The sequence below is a fragment of the Bubalus bubalis genome, chromosome 3 (assembly GCF_019923935.1).
Source record: "Bubalus bubalis isolate 160015118507 breed Murrah chromosome 3, NDDB_SH_1, whole genome shotgun sequence".
NCBI classification, from domain to species: Eukaryota; Metazoa; Chordata; class Mammalia; order Artiodactyla; family Bovidae; genus Bubalus; species Bubalus bubalis.
Genome location: NC_059159.1, coordinates 48,758,795 through 48,775,118, shown reverse-complemented (window position 1 = coordinate 48,775,118; position 16,324 = coordinate 48,758,795). Strand labels below are relative to the sequence as shown.

General features: G+C 44.7%; 1 protein-coding gene and 1 pseudogene across 4 annotated transcripts; one reads left to right on the top strand and one right to left on the bottom strand.

Annotated features, from left to right (window-relative positions):
• The first annotated feature begins 3,210 nt into the window (after nucleotides 1-3,210).
• On the top strand, nucleotides 3,211-8,215 carry LOC102416057 (C-C motif chemokine 23). 4 transcript variants are annotated; one of them, XM_006048063.3, is made up of 4 exons: nucleotides 3,211-3,468; nucleotides 6,130-6,201; nucleotides 7,045-7,156; nucleotides 7,573-8,215. In XM_006048063.3, exons 1-4 carry the CDS (start codon nucleotides 3,378-3,380, stop codon nucleotides 7,766-7,768), a joined length of 471 nt encoding a protein of 156 aa, XP_006048125.1. In that variant the 5' UTR covers nucleotides 3,211-3,377; the 3' UTR covers nucleotides 7,769-8,215. The 4 variants fall into 4 exon arrangements, with proteins under 4 accessions (XP_006048125.1, XP_006048124.1, XP_006048126.1 ...); XM_006048062.3 differs by having other exon boundaries at nucleotides 6,127-6,201; XM_006048064.3 differs by having other exon boundaries at nucleotides 3,217-3,435; nucleotides 6,127-6,201.
• A 3,248-nt stretch (nucleotides 8,216-11,463) lies between these two features.
• On the bottom strand, nucleotides 11,464-12,893 carry LOC112583791 (annotated as a pseudogene).
• Nucleotides 12,894-16,324: the final 3,431 nt, after the last annotated feature.

Below are 16,324 nucleotides of genomic sequence, written 5' to 3'. Positions count from 1 at the left end.
CAAAGGAGAGAGTCAGCGAGTACATGGATAGGATGGCTTGTCCCGTGGAAGTCAGCCAGCCTCTTCCCTCAGCCACAACAGAGCTACTGCAACAAGCCCTTGGCCATGGCGGCAAGGATAGAGGTTATGCATGGGCCCAACAGTGTGGGCTGTCTCTCGTCAAGGCCCATTTAACTATGGCTGCTGCTGAATGCATAACCTTCCAGCAGAGATAGACATTAAGTCTCACTATGGCACCCGCCTCCAAGGAGAAAACGCAGCCGTACAGTGGCATGTTCATTATCTTGGACGTCTGCCAACCTTAGCAGGACCAACACTTATTCCCAATGTGGGGCTTTTCACTACCAGCAGTACCTTTGCCAGGCCAATGGTCCAAGGACTTAGAGAATGTCTGATCGCTCAGTATGGTATGTGCACAAGAGGGCCTCAGGTCAAAGGATCCATCTTACAAATGGTGTGAGTCAGTGGGCATATGGGATCCGCTTGGTGTTACCATATACTGAAACAGCTAAGAGAATGGTGAGGGGTTAATAATTTAGCTGAAGCGAAAACAAACTTCAGGGCTGGGACTTCTCCAGAATGCAGTGCATGCATGGAAGCAAAGAATGTTAGATAATGCCCTGTCCCTGGTGGCTAAAACACACAGGAATCAAGGGGTTGGCCTCCGTCTTCATATTTCCAGTCATCTATTTGTGATTCCCATCCATGAAGCATTAGACTCTGCTGGATTTCCAGGGAGATGGGAGAGGTGGAGGTGAACAAGTATGAGTGCACAGTGTGGGTTCTACTGAACCTGAAAGAACGTGTGTGTGTGAGTGTGTGTGTGCGTGTGCACGCACGCACATGCTCAGTCACTCAGTCATGTCCAACTCTTTGCGACCCCACAGACTAATACAACCAGCCTGAAGCAAGCTTTGTGATGGATTAGACATAATAAGGAAGTGGCAACCCACTCCAGTGTTGTTGCATGGAGAATCCTAGGGGCAGAGGAGCCTGGTGGGCTTAAGTCTACGGGGTTGCACAGAGTCGGACACAACTGAAGCTATGCATGCATGCATGCATTGGAGAAGGAAATGGCAACCCACTCCAGTGTTCTTGCCTGGAGAATCCCAGGGACAGAGGAGCCTGGTGGGCTTAGGTCTACGGGGTAGCACAGAGTTGGACACGACTGACACGACTTAGCAGCAGCAGCAGCAGCAGACATAATAAAGGCACAAACACCTTGGAGGGAAGCAAGGAGCAGACTGTATTATGTATTACGTCACACCCTTGCAACCTCACTCCTTACCTCAGCCACTGCTCAGTCACTGCTTTTCCTGCTTCATGGAGGTGTCTTACCTCATAACTCTAGCTTTCCACAGGGCTTCTCTGATTCTGAGGTATGGAATATGTGAAAGAACATAACAGACACTCATGAGCAAACCAGAAGTGTGAATAAATTAATGCTTGTATATACGGAGTCTAGAAAAATGGTGCAGTTCCCTATGTGCAGGGAACGAATAGAGAGACAGATATAGAGAATCATGCAGACACGGGCGGGAAGGAGAAGGTGGCACAAACTGGGAGAGTGGCACTGACATATATACATTACCAGGCATAAAATAGACAGCTAGTGAGAAACTGCTACATAACACATGCAGCTCAGCTCGATGCTCTGTGATTGATGGCCTAGAGGGGTAGGATGCGGCGTGGGAGGGGGGATCCAAAGGGAGGGGATATATGTATATACCTATAGCTGATTACAGCAGAAACTAACAGAATTTTGTAAAGCAAATATACTCCAATAATAAAATAAAATTAATATTTGAAATCCATCCCTGGCCAATGAAGTCTTGCTCTCACCACAGTTTAACACATTGCTGTGTAACAATCCACTTGAAGCTTACTAGTATAAATTGACAACAGCTGTATTCTACTCACAAATTCTACGGGTCAGAAATTCACACAGGGCACAGCCTGGATGGCTTGTCTCTGCTTCATGATGCCTGGGGCATGTCTGGGAAGACACGAAAAGCAAGAAATGACCCAAAGGGATGGGGAACCATCTAGAGCAGGGCTGCCCAGTAAAAATACAATGCAAGTTGCCCGCTGTTGTTGTTGTACTCTCTAAGTCGTGTCAACTCTTTGAGACCCCATGGACTGTAGCCCACCAGGCGCCTCTGTCCTGGGGATTTCCCAGGCAAGAATACTGGAGTGGGTTGCTATTTCCTTCTCCAGGGGATCTTCCCACCCAAAGATCAAAGCCACATCTCCTGCATTGGCAAGTGGATTCTTTACTGCTGAACCACCTGGGAAGCCCATGTAGTATTTTACATAGTGTCAAATACACAGGAGAAAAATCAAGACAAGAAATCTGGGCAGAGGGAGGTTATAATTTCAGATAGAAAGTCCCAGAAAGATTAACAAGAAAAACAACATTTGAATGAGAAGTTGAAGGAGGTTAGGGAGAAAGTAAAATTTTCTCCCAGAAAAGTTATTGAAGGGAAGAGTAATGTAGGAAGCAGGAACAGAAATCTCTGAGCCAGCCTGCATAATCAAAGCAAAATGAGTGAGGGGAAGAGTAATAAGGACCTGATAACAGAGCATAAACAGGGACCAGATCACATAGGGGCTTGTAGGCTAGGAGAAGGATTGGGCTTTACACTGGGTTGGGATGCAGGATTAAAAAGCCATCCATGGGTTTTAAATAGGATTGACTTGGCTGATTTATATTTTAACAGGATCACCCAGGCTGCAATGTTGAGAATGAACTGGAAAGGGGCAAGGGCAGAGGAAGGAGACACATTAGGAGGTTTCTGCAAGAATCCTGGTAAGAGACAAGAGTGGCTTGGACCAGGTGGAGAAAGAGGATGTGGTGAGGAACAATAAGGTTCTGGACACATTTTTGAAAGTAGATTCACCCCAGTATTTTTAATGGATTGGATGTGGAGGTGAAACAAACAGAGGAGTCAAGGGTTAAGATTCTATATGAGGAGTCACATGACCAGGCTCACACGTTAGAGCACCCTGATAACAGGCTCTCTGTGCCCTTGAATGGGGTGAACTCCCAAGGAAAACATTCTGATGAGAGGATTCAGTGACCCTCTTAGAGGAAGGATCCTTCATAAACTGGCTTCTCCCTTTGCCTGTGTCCAGTGGGCAGTTGGAGAAGCCTCATGTCATCCTCGCCCCTTCTTCCTGTTGCCTTCTCAGCCTCCTTCCCTTTATTTAGAAATAGCGTGTTATCTATTATACAACCCAGGAGGAGCGTTCTGATCTCTGCCCTGTGACTTCCCGCTCCTCCTCTTTCTATAAATACAAGGGCAGAGCAGAGATCCAGGGAAGTTGGAGAGAGCCCCAGAGTCCTCAGGCTGGTCCACCGTCTGTACACCAGGAAGATGAAGACCTCCATAGCTGCCCTGCCCTTCCTCATCCTCGCTGCCCAGGCTGCACTTGGTGAGTTCAGTGAGCCTTCTCCCAGGTGGGCAGGTAGGTGGTAACTTGCAGACCAGGGAGGAGATGCAGAGGGACACCTTTGTCCCAATGTGGATATAGCTCCCGTTTAAAAGCAGCAGCAGTAGGTATAGACCTCTCCCTGCAGCCGCTGGTCCCCAGGGAAAGCAGCATACTGGTCCCACCTGGGGAAACAATTCTCTCCCTTTCATGACCAGAATTATCTGATACTTTCTCTTAGCTGACATAGGAACACTATGGACGAGATCAAGAGAACTGTAGAAAAATCGTAGATCTGTAGAAAGAAGTATAGACTTCCACAATGTTAGAACTATTATATGCCCTCTAACATAAAACTCTCACTTCAGAGAAGAAACTGGACAAGCCAGACAAGTGACTCACTCAAGTGTACTTAATCATCTTATTTATTTATGTAACAAATAGATATCTAGTATTTCCTATGTGAAAGCAGGCACTGTTCTAAGTGTCTTGGAGATATTAATATGTTGGATTCTCCTGACAATGCTGTAGGGTAGACTATCGGAAAACTATGTGGATTTACTTATTATTATTATTAATCACTCTCTTACAAACAAGAGATGAGGCATAGGAACCCTAGATAACTTGCTCAAGATCACACAGCCATACGTGGTGGCATTAGGTTACAAGCTAGTTAGGAAGCTATAATGGGAAGACAACACCCATCTAAGACTTAATTTTGCAAGCCCCACACATATCATAGTAAGCATATTGAAGTGTATGCACATGCCTCTTTTAATATAATTCATATGTAACTACATAAGAATGAGCTAAATTTTAGTTATGCTTGCCTAATTATTCTAGTACAGGTCCACAATCCATTTATCCAAATTTTGGGGGCTAGATGCATTTTGGAATGCAGATTTTTTTCAGGTTTTAAAAAGGCAATGCAGTATGACCCAGAAATTCCATCTCTTCTTGATATAGCCAAAAGAACTCAAAGTAGATACATGAAAGAGATACCTATACAATCTTGCTAATAACAGGTTAATTTTTAATTGCCAAAAGGAGGAAGCAACCCAAGTGTCCATTGACAAACAAATGGATTGGAAAACAGGATGTGTGTGTATATATATATAGAGAGAGAGAGACAGAGAGAGAGAATCAGCCTTAAAAAATGAGGGAATTCTGACATATGCCACAACATAGACGAACATTGAAGACATGATGATAGATGAGATAAGCCAGTCACAAAAGGACAGATAATATGATTCCACTCCTACGAGGTACTTAAAATAGTCAAATTCAGAGAGAAAGTAGAGTAGCAGTGGTCCAGGGTTTAGGGAAGGGGGAAATGGGGAGCTATTGTGTAATGGGCACAGAGTGTCAGCTTTCAAGATGAAAAAAGTTCCATGGATGGATTGTGGTAAGTTGCGCAATATGAGAAGGTACTTAATGCTATTGAACTGTACACTTCGAGATGATTAAAATTGTAAAGTTTATGTTATTTGCATTATGTATGTGCTAACTCTTGGTTATTAGCAGCTACAGACTAAACCCAGATTGCTGCCTATAGCTCTTGGTACTTCGGTTGACAGCTTTTAAATGTACAAAATCACCTCCAGTTCATGTCAAGCCATGAATACCCCCGTCTTCAAGTCTGCCTGCTAGAGCTTTTGCTTTTCCTGATTGTGATTTTTGTGACATTTGATCTCAGACAATTGTACTTTTTGATAACTTGAGGAAAACAAAAATTACCTGAAAAACTGCCTGATCCGCTGCACTGTAGACATGCAATCTTTGCAAAGATTGTAAATGACATTTGTGAATATTCAGACATGATTATCGTTTCCTATCCATGTTCTGATCACAGGGAGATAGTGAACAAATGATTATATTGGAGACTTTTGTATTTATAAAATCTAATGTAAAACCACTACTTGCAACTTTTTAGATCTGAATGTTGCCTGTTTAATATATTTCTTTAAAAGGGTTTTCTATCTATTGTTAATATCAGTTGGATAACATTAGGTCAAGTGGTTTTTTTTTCTGATTGTTAATTTGATGCTAGCTGGAATTCAAGAAATGACAGTGACCTTATTCAAATAAAGAAATATTTTAGTATTTTTTTTAATTGTAAACTTTGCATTATGTACACTCTGTCACATTCTAAAAGAATGTATTTTTAAAAAGGTAACACATACCTGGACATTACTTAACATCCCTGGCAGAGTCTGAGACACACACATTAACCAAACACAGTCATATTTCTGCAGCAAACACATTCACACTAATGGAGTAAATAAAGCCTGTAAATAGCCTCACTTCACTTTGGGTGATGTTGTGTCACCAGATCAGTTATAGAGAAATGTTTACTGTTTCCAGAGTCCTGTGAATTCCAGAAATGTGTAGAGAGCATGGTGCATTGGATCGCATTATGGAACTATTCAACTGATCTACTCGTGTTGGGTGTGCAGTTAGCTTTTTGTATTCAAAGTCAATAGAATGGTTCCCTATCTCAAACTTTTTCAAAAGTCTGCTGAAAAGTCTCAGGGCCTTGATAGAGAAAATGGGCTTGGAGGCAGATCTGGGCCAATGGTTCAGTATCCTTGCCTCCCTAGCAGGAGATGGGGTTGAGGAATGAGACAGATGGAGGTGTTGAAACGATGTTGCTTCCCAGTGATTTTTCTCCCCTTCTCTACTGTTTCTCTCAAGTAGAAGACATGATGTCAAACCTGAAGTTTGAACTCTCAAGTCTGGAACAGAATCACCACTCACTGTCTCAAGGAGGTAAAGTTTTGTTATGGCATATATTTTAAAACAACTAGCAGGTACAGATTGGCTCAAAGACTTCAATCCACCTGGTTTACAGGACCTGAGAGGGGTCCTGAGGGTGGTGAACATCTCCAAGGAAGTTCAGGAGGGGCTGTGCGTCCATAGATGGCCTCTTCCAGAGATGGACTCAATTCCACCTGGCTGTCCCAAGAGATGGCTCACTATGGGGAGAGGGGAAGGGTGCTCTGGGACGCCTCCTGCAGGCCTCAGACCCTCCTTCTTCTGGGAGAAATTCTGCTCTGTCGTGACCCTGCCTGGATGCCCTCAGACACACAGCTCAGCCCTGGGGAGAGCGAAATGTCTCTGGCAAGGAGAGGCCATAAGTGCTGGAAGAGTAGGAAAACATCCCTTTCCAGTCCTGAACCTTCAGGACTTCCCTGGTGGTCCAGTGGTTAAGAATCCACCTGCCAATGCAGGACACACGGGTTCCATCCTTGCTCCGGGAGGATTCCACATGCCTCCTTGCAAGGAAGAGTAGTCCCTGATCACTGTAACTGGAGAAAGTCCATGTGCAGCAACACAGACCTAGCACAGCCAAAGATAATTTTTTTTTAAAGCCCTGCACCTTCTCACTCTTCCCAGTAGGTGGGAGGAAAGGGAGAAAGGATGCAGTTTTCATCAGTTTTGTTTGTTTAGTTGCTAAGTTGGGTCCAACTCTTTTGCAACACCTAGGACTGTAGCCCTCCAGGCTTTTCTGCCCATGGGGTTTCCCAAGCAAGACTACAGGAGTGGCTTGCTGTTTCCTTCTGCAAGTTTTCCTCCCACTCAGTCCTTAAGTGACGCTTTCTCTTGTTGCAGGTTTTCACCGGCCCACGGACTGCTGCATGTCTTACACCCCACGAAACATCCGATGTGTATTCATGGAAAATTATATAGAGACGAGCAGTGCGTGCTCCCGGCCAGCTGTCATGTAAGTATGCCAAGCTCACTGGCCATCGCTGGGGGCAGAGTGGAGAGGGGAAGGGGTAGCACCTGAGGAATGGATGTCCAGGAAAGTCCCACCCTCTGGATCCTGCCAGGTCAGCAGAAGCATGTGTCCTCAGTAGGATCCTTCAGGGCACCAGGTATGAGATGCTCCAGGTGAAAAGGGAAGCTGGGGAAGGAAGGTGAGAGCTGGAGGGAGGCTTCACGAGAAAACTCTGAGTCGCTGAGGGTGTCTCAGCCTGAGGGAGAGTCTCAGAGAGAAGCTGCTCTAAATTCCTGCAGCAGAGAAAGGGAAGAACTGGCTGGGCTGTCGGGGGCCCAAGGCGCAGGGAGGACAGGGTCCCCACCCATATTTGCTGAACCCTCTGCTGTTTGTAATCTTTCCCCCTACCTTCTTCCCAGCTTCATGACCAAGAAGGGGCAGCGTGTCTGTGCTGATCCTAACAATGAGGGAGTTCAGAAATGCAAGTCGGAGCTGAGGCTGGGGTCAGCCGTCGAGGACCTGAGATCGCTATTGCTTGAGCGGGGGCGCCTGGACCGGGCCCCCTCTACTCCGTCTCTCTTGCCTCACCATCCTCATTGGAGGGCCGTGGCCTGAATTACTGTTTTAAAAAGCAGCAGTTACTGTTCTGTTCTAATTACAAACACAACGCATTCATCAAGAGTATCCAATTTGACTTCACTCAAACTTTTAGAGGGAAAAGATTGTGTAGGAATTGCTGAACTTTGGATTCGTGTGGCTTTTTTGGGGGTGGGGAGGGTCTGAACAAGATATCATAGTGTAAACTTTTTTAAGCTAAAAACATGGCATTCAAATACAGACTTAGTATGTGTATTTAACCCATTAATCACTAAACCGATTCAAAGATCATCTGAGGAACAGAAGTTTATATAGTTATTGGAGATGGCATTCTGAAATGTTTGTTAGAGAAAAACAAATTCAAATCCTAGAGGGCAATAAATCTGTAACTTTGGGGACTATCTTTTCTACTAGACAGCAATCCTTTGGATCTGTGCTTAACAATAAAATTACAAATCAGTCTCAGTCAACAAGCAATTTCATAAATTCTGGGTGTTGGTCAACAGTATATAGACCGTCAATCAAATGTACATTTCCCATACAGATTAAGGAATCCTGGGTGAGTCCTTCAGAAAGTGCTCCAATATGACATTGAAAGGCCTATACTCATCCTTCTGCCTTAATGCTACTCTTTGGATTTTTTTTTTCTTACCAGATATAATTTCCTAAAAGATATCTTCTCTGAAGTTAAAGGACATTATGAAAACACTTAAAACTAAAGTTAATATCAATTTTAGATTCATATCTATTAAAGCATATACATTTCTATTTATAATTAGTAAATCTTAATCAACTCTCACATAAAATTCAGAAATAAAGGATTGAATTCTAAACAACAACATTTTTTTAAATTCAAAAAACATTTAAGATTTTTTTCCAGGCCAAGTTGGTAGAGTAGAAAGGCCCTGAACTCACCTCCTCTCATGAACACACCAAAATCACAACTTGGCTAAAAAGTTTTTTTGGGTTTACCATAAGATGGTATGGAAAAACCAAAATGAATTATTTTGGCCAATCCAATACTTGTAGAACAACTATCAATGGAAAAAAAGAAACACAAACAGAACCTACCAACAAGAAAAAATCTTTTACAACTAAAGATGTTTAAAGAGGAATCACAATAATACAGTGCTGGGGGTGGAGCAGACTCATAATAGGCCAAGTCCCATATTCCCTGGTGGGTTTCCCAGATTGCGCTAGTGGTAAGGAATCCACCTGCCCATGCAGGAGAAGCAAGAGACTCAGGTTCAATCCCTGGGTCGGGAAGATCCTCTGGAGGAGGAAATGGAAAACCACTCCAATATTCTTGCCTGGAGAATTCCACAGACAGAGGAGTCTGGCAGGCTACAGTCCATGGAGCCACAGAGTTGGACACAACTGAGCACACACCCACATTCACCCTCATGGGTGGCCCACAGACTGGAGAATGCTTACATTGCAGAGGTTCTCCCACAAGAGTGAGAGGTCTGAGCTTCACTTCAGGCTCCCCAACCCAGGGGCCCTGCCCTGGGAAGATAAGCCCCCAGAGTATTTGACTTTGAAGGCCAGCAGGGCTTATACTGGGAAAGATTGAGGGCAGGAGGAGAAGGGGGCGACAGAGATGGTTGAGATGGTTGGATGGCATCACTGACTCAATGGACATGAGTTTGAGCAAACTCCAGTAGATAGGGAAGCCCAAGGAAGCCTGGCGTGCTGCAGTCCATAGGCTCGCAAAGAAACACAGCTGAGCGACTAAACAACAGCAGCAACAGGGCTTAATTTTGGCAGTCCCAGAGAACTGGAGGAATAGAAACTTCACTCTTAAAGAGAATACACACTAAGTCTTGCAGCCTGTAGGACTCACAGCAAAAGCAGTATTTGATAGGAGCCTGGGATCACACCTACCTGCTGATCTTTGAGGGTCTCCCCGAGAGGCAGGAGTCAGCTACAGCTCACCCTGGGGACAGACACTGGCAGCAGCTATCCTTGGGAACTCTTACTGCCACAAGGACACCTTGCTGATGGGCACCACTGTGGAATCCTTCCTCTAGCTTATTGCCCCCGGATCCAGCCCTGCCTGGTCCAGCAGCTTGTGGGAACCAGTGCTGGACTGTCTCAGGCCAAGCAAATACCTGGGTAGGAGCACAGCCTCACCATCAGTAGGCAGGCTGCCTTAAGACCCCACTGAGCACACAGTTGCCTCTGGACATGACCCAACCCACCCAAAGGCCCAGAATCCAGTTCCACCCACCAGTGGGCAACCCCACGGCTTACAGAACCAACCTGTCCACCAAGAAGCCAGATCCTACTTTGGGACCACCTGGGCCTCTGTCCTGAGCACTAGTAGGCTGACACAAGCTTTGGGACAAACTGAACTTGTACCCAACTGTGTCAGAAACCACTCCACCTCACCAACACTAACAATCTGACACCAACTCTGGGACCCCTGAGCCCTGCAACCAGACTCTAGGACTCAGCTCTCCCTGCCAGTATTCTGGCACTAACCCCAGGAACTGGCTTTACTACCAGTAGGTGGGCCACAGCCCCAGAGTCTTCTAGTCTTGAGTCCACACACCAGGGAGCCAGCACGAGCCCCAGGGCCCCTGGAGTTCCGCAGTCAGCTGCCTTGTGACCAGGCCCCACTAACCAGCAGCCAACAGCCTCTATACAAGGAAGTGCCTGGTAAATAAACAGACCAGGGTCAACCAAGCCTATCAAACCGCCCACATAGCCTGCCACAACAAAAGGAACCACACAGCCCTCATGGGGGGAGTCCCCAGAGCATGCAGCTTGGACGACAAGAGGGGTGTGCACTGCTGGGATGCACAGGACATCTCCTGTAGAAAGCCATTTCTCCAACGTTAAGAAATACAACTCACATACCAGATGCATAAAAATATAAACAGCAACTTAGGCAAAATGAGATGCCAGAGGAACATGCCCCAGACGAAGGAACAAGATTAAACCTCAGAAGAACTAGCTGAAGTGGTAAAAAAAAAAAAAAAAAAAAAAAAGAACTAAGTGAATTGAAGATGGGCAATCTACCTGAGAAAAAAGTTCAGGGTAGCGATCATGCATGCATGTGTGCTAAGTTGCTTCAGTGGCGTCTGACTCTTTGCTACCCTATGGACCGCAGACCACCAGGCTCCTCTGTCCATCAGATTTTCCAGGCAAGAGTGCTGGAGTGGGTTGCCATGCCCTCCTCCATGGGATCTTCCCCACCCAGGGATCAAACCCGAGTCCCCTGCATTGGCTGGTAGGTTCTTTTTAGCACTAGCACCTCCTGGGAAGCCCAGTGATCATAACAGTGATTAAAGAACTTGGGAGAAGAATGGATGCACAGAGCGAGAAGTGAGAAGTCTTTAACAAAGAGTTAGAAAGTAAAAAAGAAAACCCCCAAAGAGATGACAGATGTAACCAATAAAGTAAAAAATACACTAGAAGGAATCAACAGTAGACTAAATGACACAGAGGAATGGGTCAGCCAGTTGGAAGGAGGTAATAGAAATACTGCTGCTACTGCTAAGTTGCTTCAGTCGTGTCCAACTCCGTGCGACCCCACAGACGGCAGCCCACCAGGCTCCCCCATCCCTGGGATTCTCCAGGCAAGAACACTGGAGTGGGCTGCCAAATAGAAATAACTGATGGCCAATTCTCTCTCTGGCCCATGGTCCCCTCTGGACTCACACAGCAGATACCCTTCTTTATTTAGAGAACTGTACTTGCAGCTTCGTCCTGGGTCAAACCCCTGACTGTCCAAAAGTGGAGACTGGCAAGGTCCTTACTTGTTTTTTGGGCCTAAGATTCTTCTCCCAACACCTCCCAACTGATCTTTGGCTTCCCCGGGGTCCTGTTGGAAACATGTTTTCTCGATGATCTTCTCCATCACCTATGTAAGGATATACGTTTTTCAGCCACTTTCTGCATTGCCATCAAATTGACAAAGGTCCTTTATATAGAACAGAAATTTCTCACCTTATGGTTAGCTTTCTGTCATCTTTTCTGAACCTTTACTGTTACTATGAGTTTGTTTGTTTTTTTTTTAATAGTGAAAACTTTTATATTTGGAATTAGCCAGCTGGACTTGGTTTAGATGATCCCAATTTTGTTGGCAACAGCCAAAACATCCTAGTCAGGAGCCAGCTTTCTTCTGTCCATCAGGCCTGATCAGGGTGTTGACCTCCGCCCCCTCAATGTCATCGAGATTCTTCCCAGTCTGATTAATCTGGTGCTTGTTGCCTTGACAGCCACAATGAATACCAGTGTGTTTTGGTCTTCTATTTTCTTCTTGGCTGACTCGGATCGAGGGAGAATTTGATGATGTCATAGTGGTCGAATTCATTTCTCCTAAGGGCAGTCTTCCAAGGGTATTCAGGCTGCCTCCTGAGCTGCAGTGTTTTGGGCCGCCTTTTTTTGTGAACCTTAGCCACAGTTTTTGTGGCTGTGGATGCCTTTCAACACTGCTGTCTTGGCCTTCAGAGCCTTTGCTCTGGGTTAGGCTTTGGAAGGGGCAGGGGCTTCCTTCTTCGCCTTTGGCACCATCTTTGTGAAAAGCGGAATTTATTTTTAATGTGGTTTTTATTTTCCCACTTATTCTGTCATTTCTATGGAGTTGGGGGAAGCAAAAGAGGCAACACAGATGCTAAGGGTTCTGGCCTATATTTTGAGCCCTGTATGATCTTTCCTATTGCTCTCATTACTTGCGGTGTCCACAGAAGCTTTTGACTTCCCTGTCGAGCATTTTTTTGGTTTTTTGTTTGTGTGTTTATTTTCTGTTTTGTTTTGTTGTTTTAGCAGAGAAAGATTTATTGCAAGGCCAGGCAAAGAGACAAGCTGATTCATGCCCTAAAAAGTTTCGAGCTCCCCAGAGGTTTTCGGCAAAGCATTTTAAAAAATCAGGTGAGGGTGGGGAGGGTTGCAGGATATGTGATTGTGCACAATTGTGCACAATTCTTTGATTGGCTGATGATGAGAGCACAGGGTGGTGTTACAAGGGTTAACTTTACCGGACTTAGGCTTCAAAAGTCCTTAGGCTTTTGAGATATGGTGTTGGAGAAGACTCTTGAGAGTCTCTTGGACTGCAAGGAGATCCAACCAGTCAATCCTAAAGGAAATCAGTCCTGAATATTTATTGGAAGGACTGATGCTGAAGCTGAAACTCCAATACTTTGGCCACCTGATGCGAAGAGCTTACTCACTGGAAAAGACCCTGATGCTGGGAAAGATTGAAGGCAGAAGGAGAAGCGGAAGACAGAGGATGAGATGGTTGGATGGCATCACTGACTCAATGGACATGAGTTTGAGTAGGCTCTGGGAGTTGGTGATGGACAGGGAAGCCTGGTGTGCTGCAGTCCATGGGGTCACAAAGAGGAGGACACAACTGAGCAACTGAATTGAGGCTCCAGGAGGCCTGGGGCTATGAGCTCCTGGTCATCCAGTAGGTAACATCTTCCATCTGATGAGGAGTTTTCACATCTGTAAAACAACTCAGGAAATGTGTATCAGATGCTATTATCTAGGTACTTCAGAGAAGAGCTAAACAGAGGATATAGGGGACAAGTCTGTCCTGAGAAATCCCCAGAGGGTCCTGCTTCCCCCCTTTTCTTTGATACTCTTGAGATTTTGTTTCAGAGGCTTGAAGATCTCAAAGAACTATTGGAGTAAAGCAATGCTAGCCCTAAGGGCAATGTGTGTGGTTTTGACTTGCCAACTGAGTAGAGTGAAACGGTGAGCACAAACCACTTGGGCTGTGCCAGGTGCCTCCTGATCAAGGCTTTGGTTCACAACAATGGCAGCTGAAAAGAAATGAGGGGTGACATGAGACTTTCCTTCCTGACCAAGCACCTGGTCAATCACATCTGTTCTCTGAGCTCTTTGAGGAGACAATGCAATGCTATGTAAAGTCAGTTACATGATACTTTCTTTTCACAGTTCCTCAAAAACAACATGTTCTCTATTGTCTCCTTGCTCTCTGGGGTGACTCCGCCAGAAATGTCCCCTGCTCTCAACCCTCCCAGCAAAACTCAATCCATTTAGATGCTACCATAAAATCTTCCCTCACTGTCCCAGTCAGAACACCCCTCTCCCTTTCTCTAGAATTCTGAAACAGATATTTATCATCACTCAAGCTGACAATGATTGAGTGACTGTGCTGTGCTGTGCTTAGTCACTCAGTCGTGTCTGACTCTTTGCGACCCCATGGACTGGAGTCCACCAGGCTCCTCTGTCCCTGGGATTCTTCAGGCAAGAATCCTGGAGTGGGTTGCCATTTTCTTCTCCGAGGGATCTCCTGGACCCAAGGATCGAACCCGAACTCTTGCATTGGCAGGCAGATTCTTTATTGGTGAGCCACTGGGGAAGCCCTGGAAAAAGTTTAAATGTGGCTCAGTAAGTCTGCCAACCAATTTTTGAATTTTTTAAAGTAAAAATCTTGGGACTACCCTAGTGGTCCCATGGTTAAGATTCCATGCTTCCAATGCAGGAGGCATGGTTTCCATCCCTGGAGAGGGAACTAAGATCCCACTTACCATGTGGTGTGGGGGAAAAATAAAAATAAAAATCTTACAAGGGCAAAATAGCTAGAAAAATATGTGCTTTAATGTTGTAAAAAAAAAAATCCATACATTTACTATTTCACTTTTAGAACCATAGACAAGATTTTTTAAGTAATGTAGCTCATACCCTTTTCTCTTGACATGGACCAGGGCTGGGGCAGAGGGCCCACTTGACTATGGACGGTGGGCTCTGTATTTGTCACATACAAGTGATGTAGCAAAGAAGTAAACCCTTAATATAAGGGTCCCACCCACCCTTTCAGTATAATTCAATTTTTTAAAATCAATGCAAATGTGTTGATTTGAAAAACACTTTTTAAACATGTTTTAAAAGGCACTCCTGCATACTCACCAGTGGGCCACAGAAGAACCTTTGAGGTCTCTGATTATGTTGCCATCAAAGTCCATTCACCCCACTGTTTTGTAATTTTCATTTACTTTTTTGAGTTCCCTCTTCAAGCTATGAGGTCAGGGTCACTTCCAGGCTGAGTCCATGATATTATGACAAAGAAGGAATGTGGTCACTAAACCCATTCTCTCTTCCTACTGGGCACATAGATGACCTATATTTTTCTTACCTCTGCCATTAAGTTGGAGTCAGGTGACTTCATTCTGGGCCTGGAGTGTAAGTGAAAGTAATTTATGCTATTTCCAAAAATGGGCCATGAAAATCTGCCTATCCCCCTCTGCTTCTCCTCGTTGGCAGCAAACTTGGAGGCTCCTTTTTTGAAAATCTTCACAAGATAGAAAATGTGAAAAGCATCATCAAGAGGGAAAAGAATTGCAGAAAGAAGAGGCCAAAAACCTCTCAAACATTAAAAGGCAAAGAAAATGAGTATTTTCTAACTAAATTACAAATTAAAATTCTGCTTACTCTTAATTTTTACTGTTCAGCCATTTTTCTTTTTTTTAATTTATTTACTGATTTTAATTGGAGGCTAATTATTTTACAATATTGTAGTGGTTTTTGCCATACATTGACATGAATCAGCCATGGATGTACATATGTTCCCCATCCTGAACCCCCTCCCACCTCCCTCCCCATCACACCCCAGCCATTTTTCTTGACCTTGCTCTCTGATTCCATACATTCCAGAGTGTTCAATGGATTTGTAACTATTAAATAAAAATAGCTGTCATTTATTAAATCATGTAAAAGTGTTAAAATTAAATTTTATTGATAAAAAAATGGGTGCATGAAAAAGCCTTGCCCAGCACACACACATACACACACACCCCACTGCTGACCCACAGCTGACTGTGACATGAGCAAGAAATGAACCTTCATTTAATGACTCCCCTGAGATTTATGGGTTGTTTATTATAGCAGTGAGCATATCCAGGCTAATGTAGGTAGGAACTCAATAACTGCTTGAAAAATAAAGACTTTCCTCTAAAGATCCAAGCAACAACTTGGCAGGTAGGCTAGTCTCCACAAAAACAAAGAGAATGTCATTATTTTGTCCCAACTCACATTCTTCCCAGAAACAGCTTGTTTCCTTACATTGTTGCTGACAACAATTTCTATCACTTGACTCGAGGCATTTAAACAGTATTATTATAGACAATACAGAAAATTTCAAATATGACAGTCTTAGCACCCTAGCATGAGAATTCAGCTATTTCCTGTGATATACATACTTCAGTTCAGTTCGGTTCAGTCGCTCAGTCGTGTCCGACTCTTTGCGACCCCATTAATCACAGCACACCAGGCCTCCCCGTCCATCACCAACTCCCGGAGTTCACTCAGACTCATGTCCATCGAGTCAGTGATGCCATCCAGCCATCTCATCCTCTGTCGTCCCCTTCTCCTCCTGCCCCCAATCCCTCCCAGCATCAGAGTCTTTTCCAATGAGTCAACTCTTCACATGAGGTGGCCAAAGTACTGGAGTTTCAGCCTTAGCATCATTCCTTCCAAAGAAATCCCAAGGCTGATCTCCTTCAGAATGGACTGGTTGGATCTCCTTGCAGTCCAAGGGACTCTCAAGAGTCTTCTCCAACACCACAGTTCAAAAGCATCAATTCTTCGGCACTCAACCTT

Excerpts from the sequence above, each read along its gene's own strand:
- LOC102416057 (XM_006048062.3), top strand. The coding sequence starts at position 3,378 with ATGAAGACCTCCATAGCTGCCCTGCCCTTCCTCATCCTCGCTGCCCAG. Across the intron at positions 6,202-7,044 it reads CCACTCACTGTCTCAAGGAG|GTTTTCACCGGCCCACGGAC; the intron begins GTAAAGTTTTGT and ends CTCTTGTTGCAG. Across the intron at positions 7,157-7,572 it reads TGCTCCCGGCCAGCTGTCAT|CTTCATGACCAAGAAGGGGC; the intron begins GTAAGTATGCCA and ends CCTTCTTCCCAG.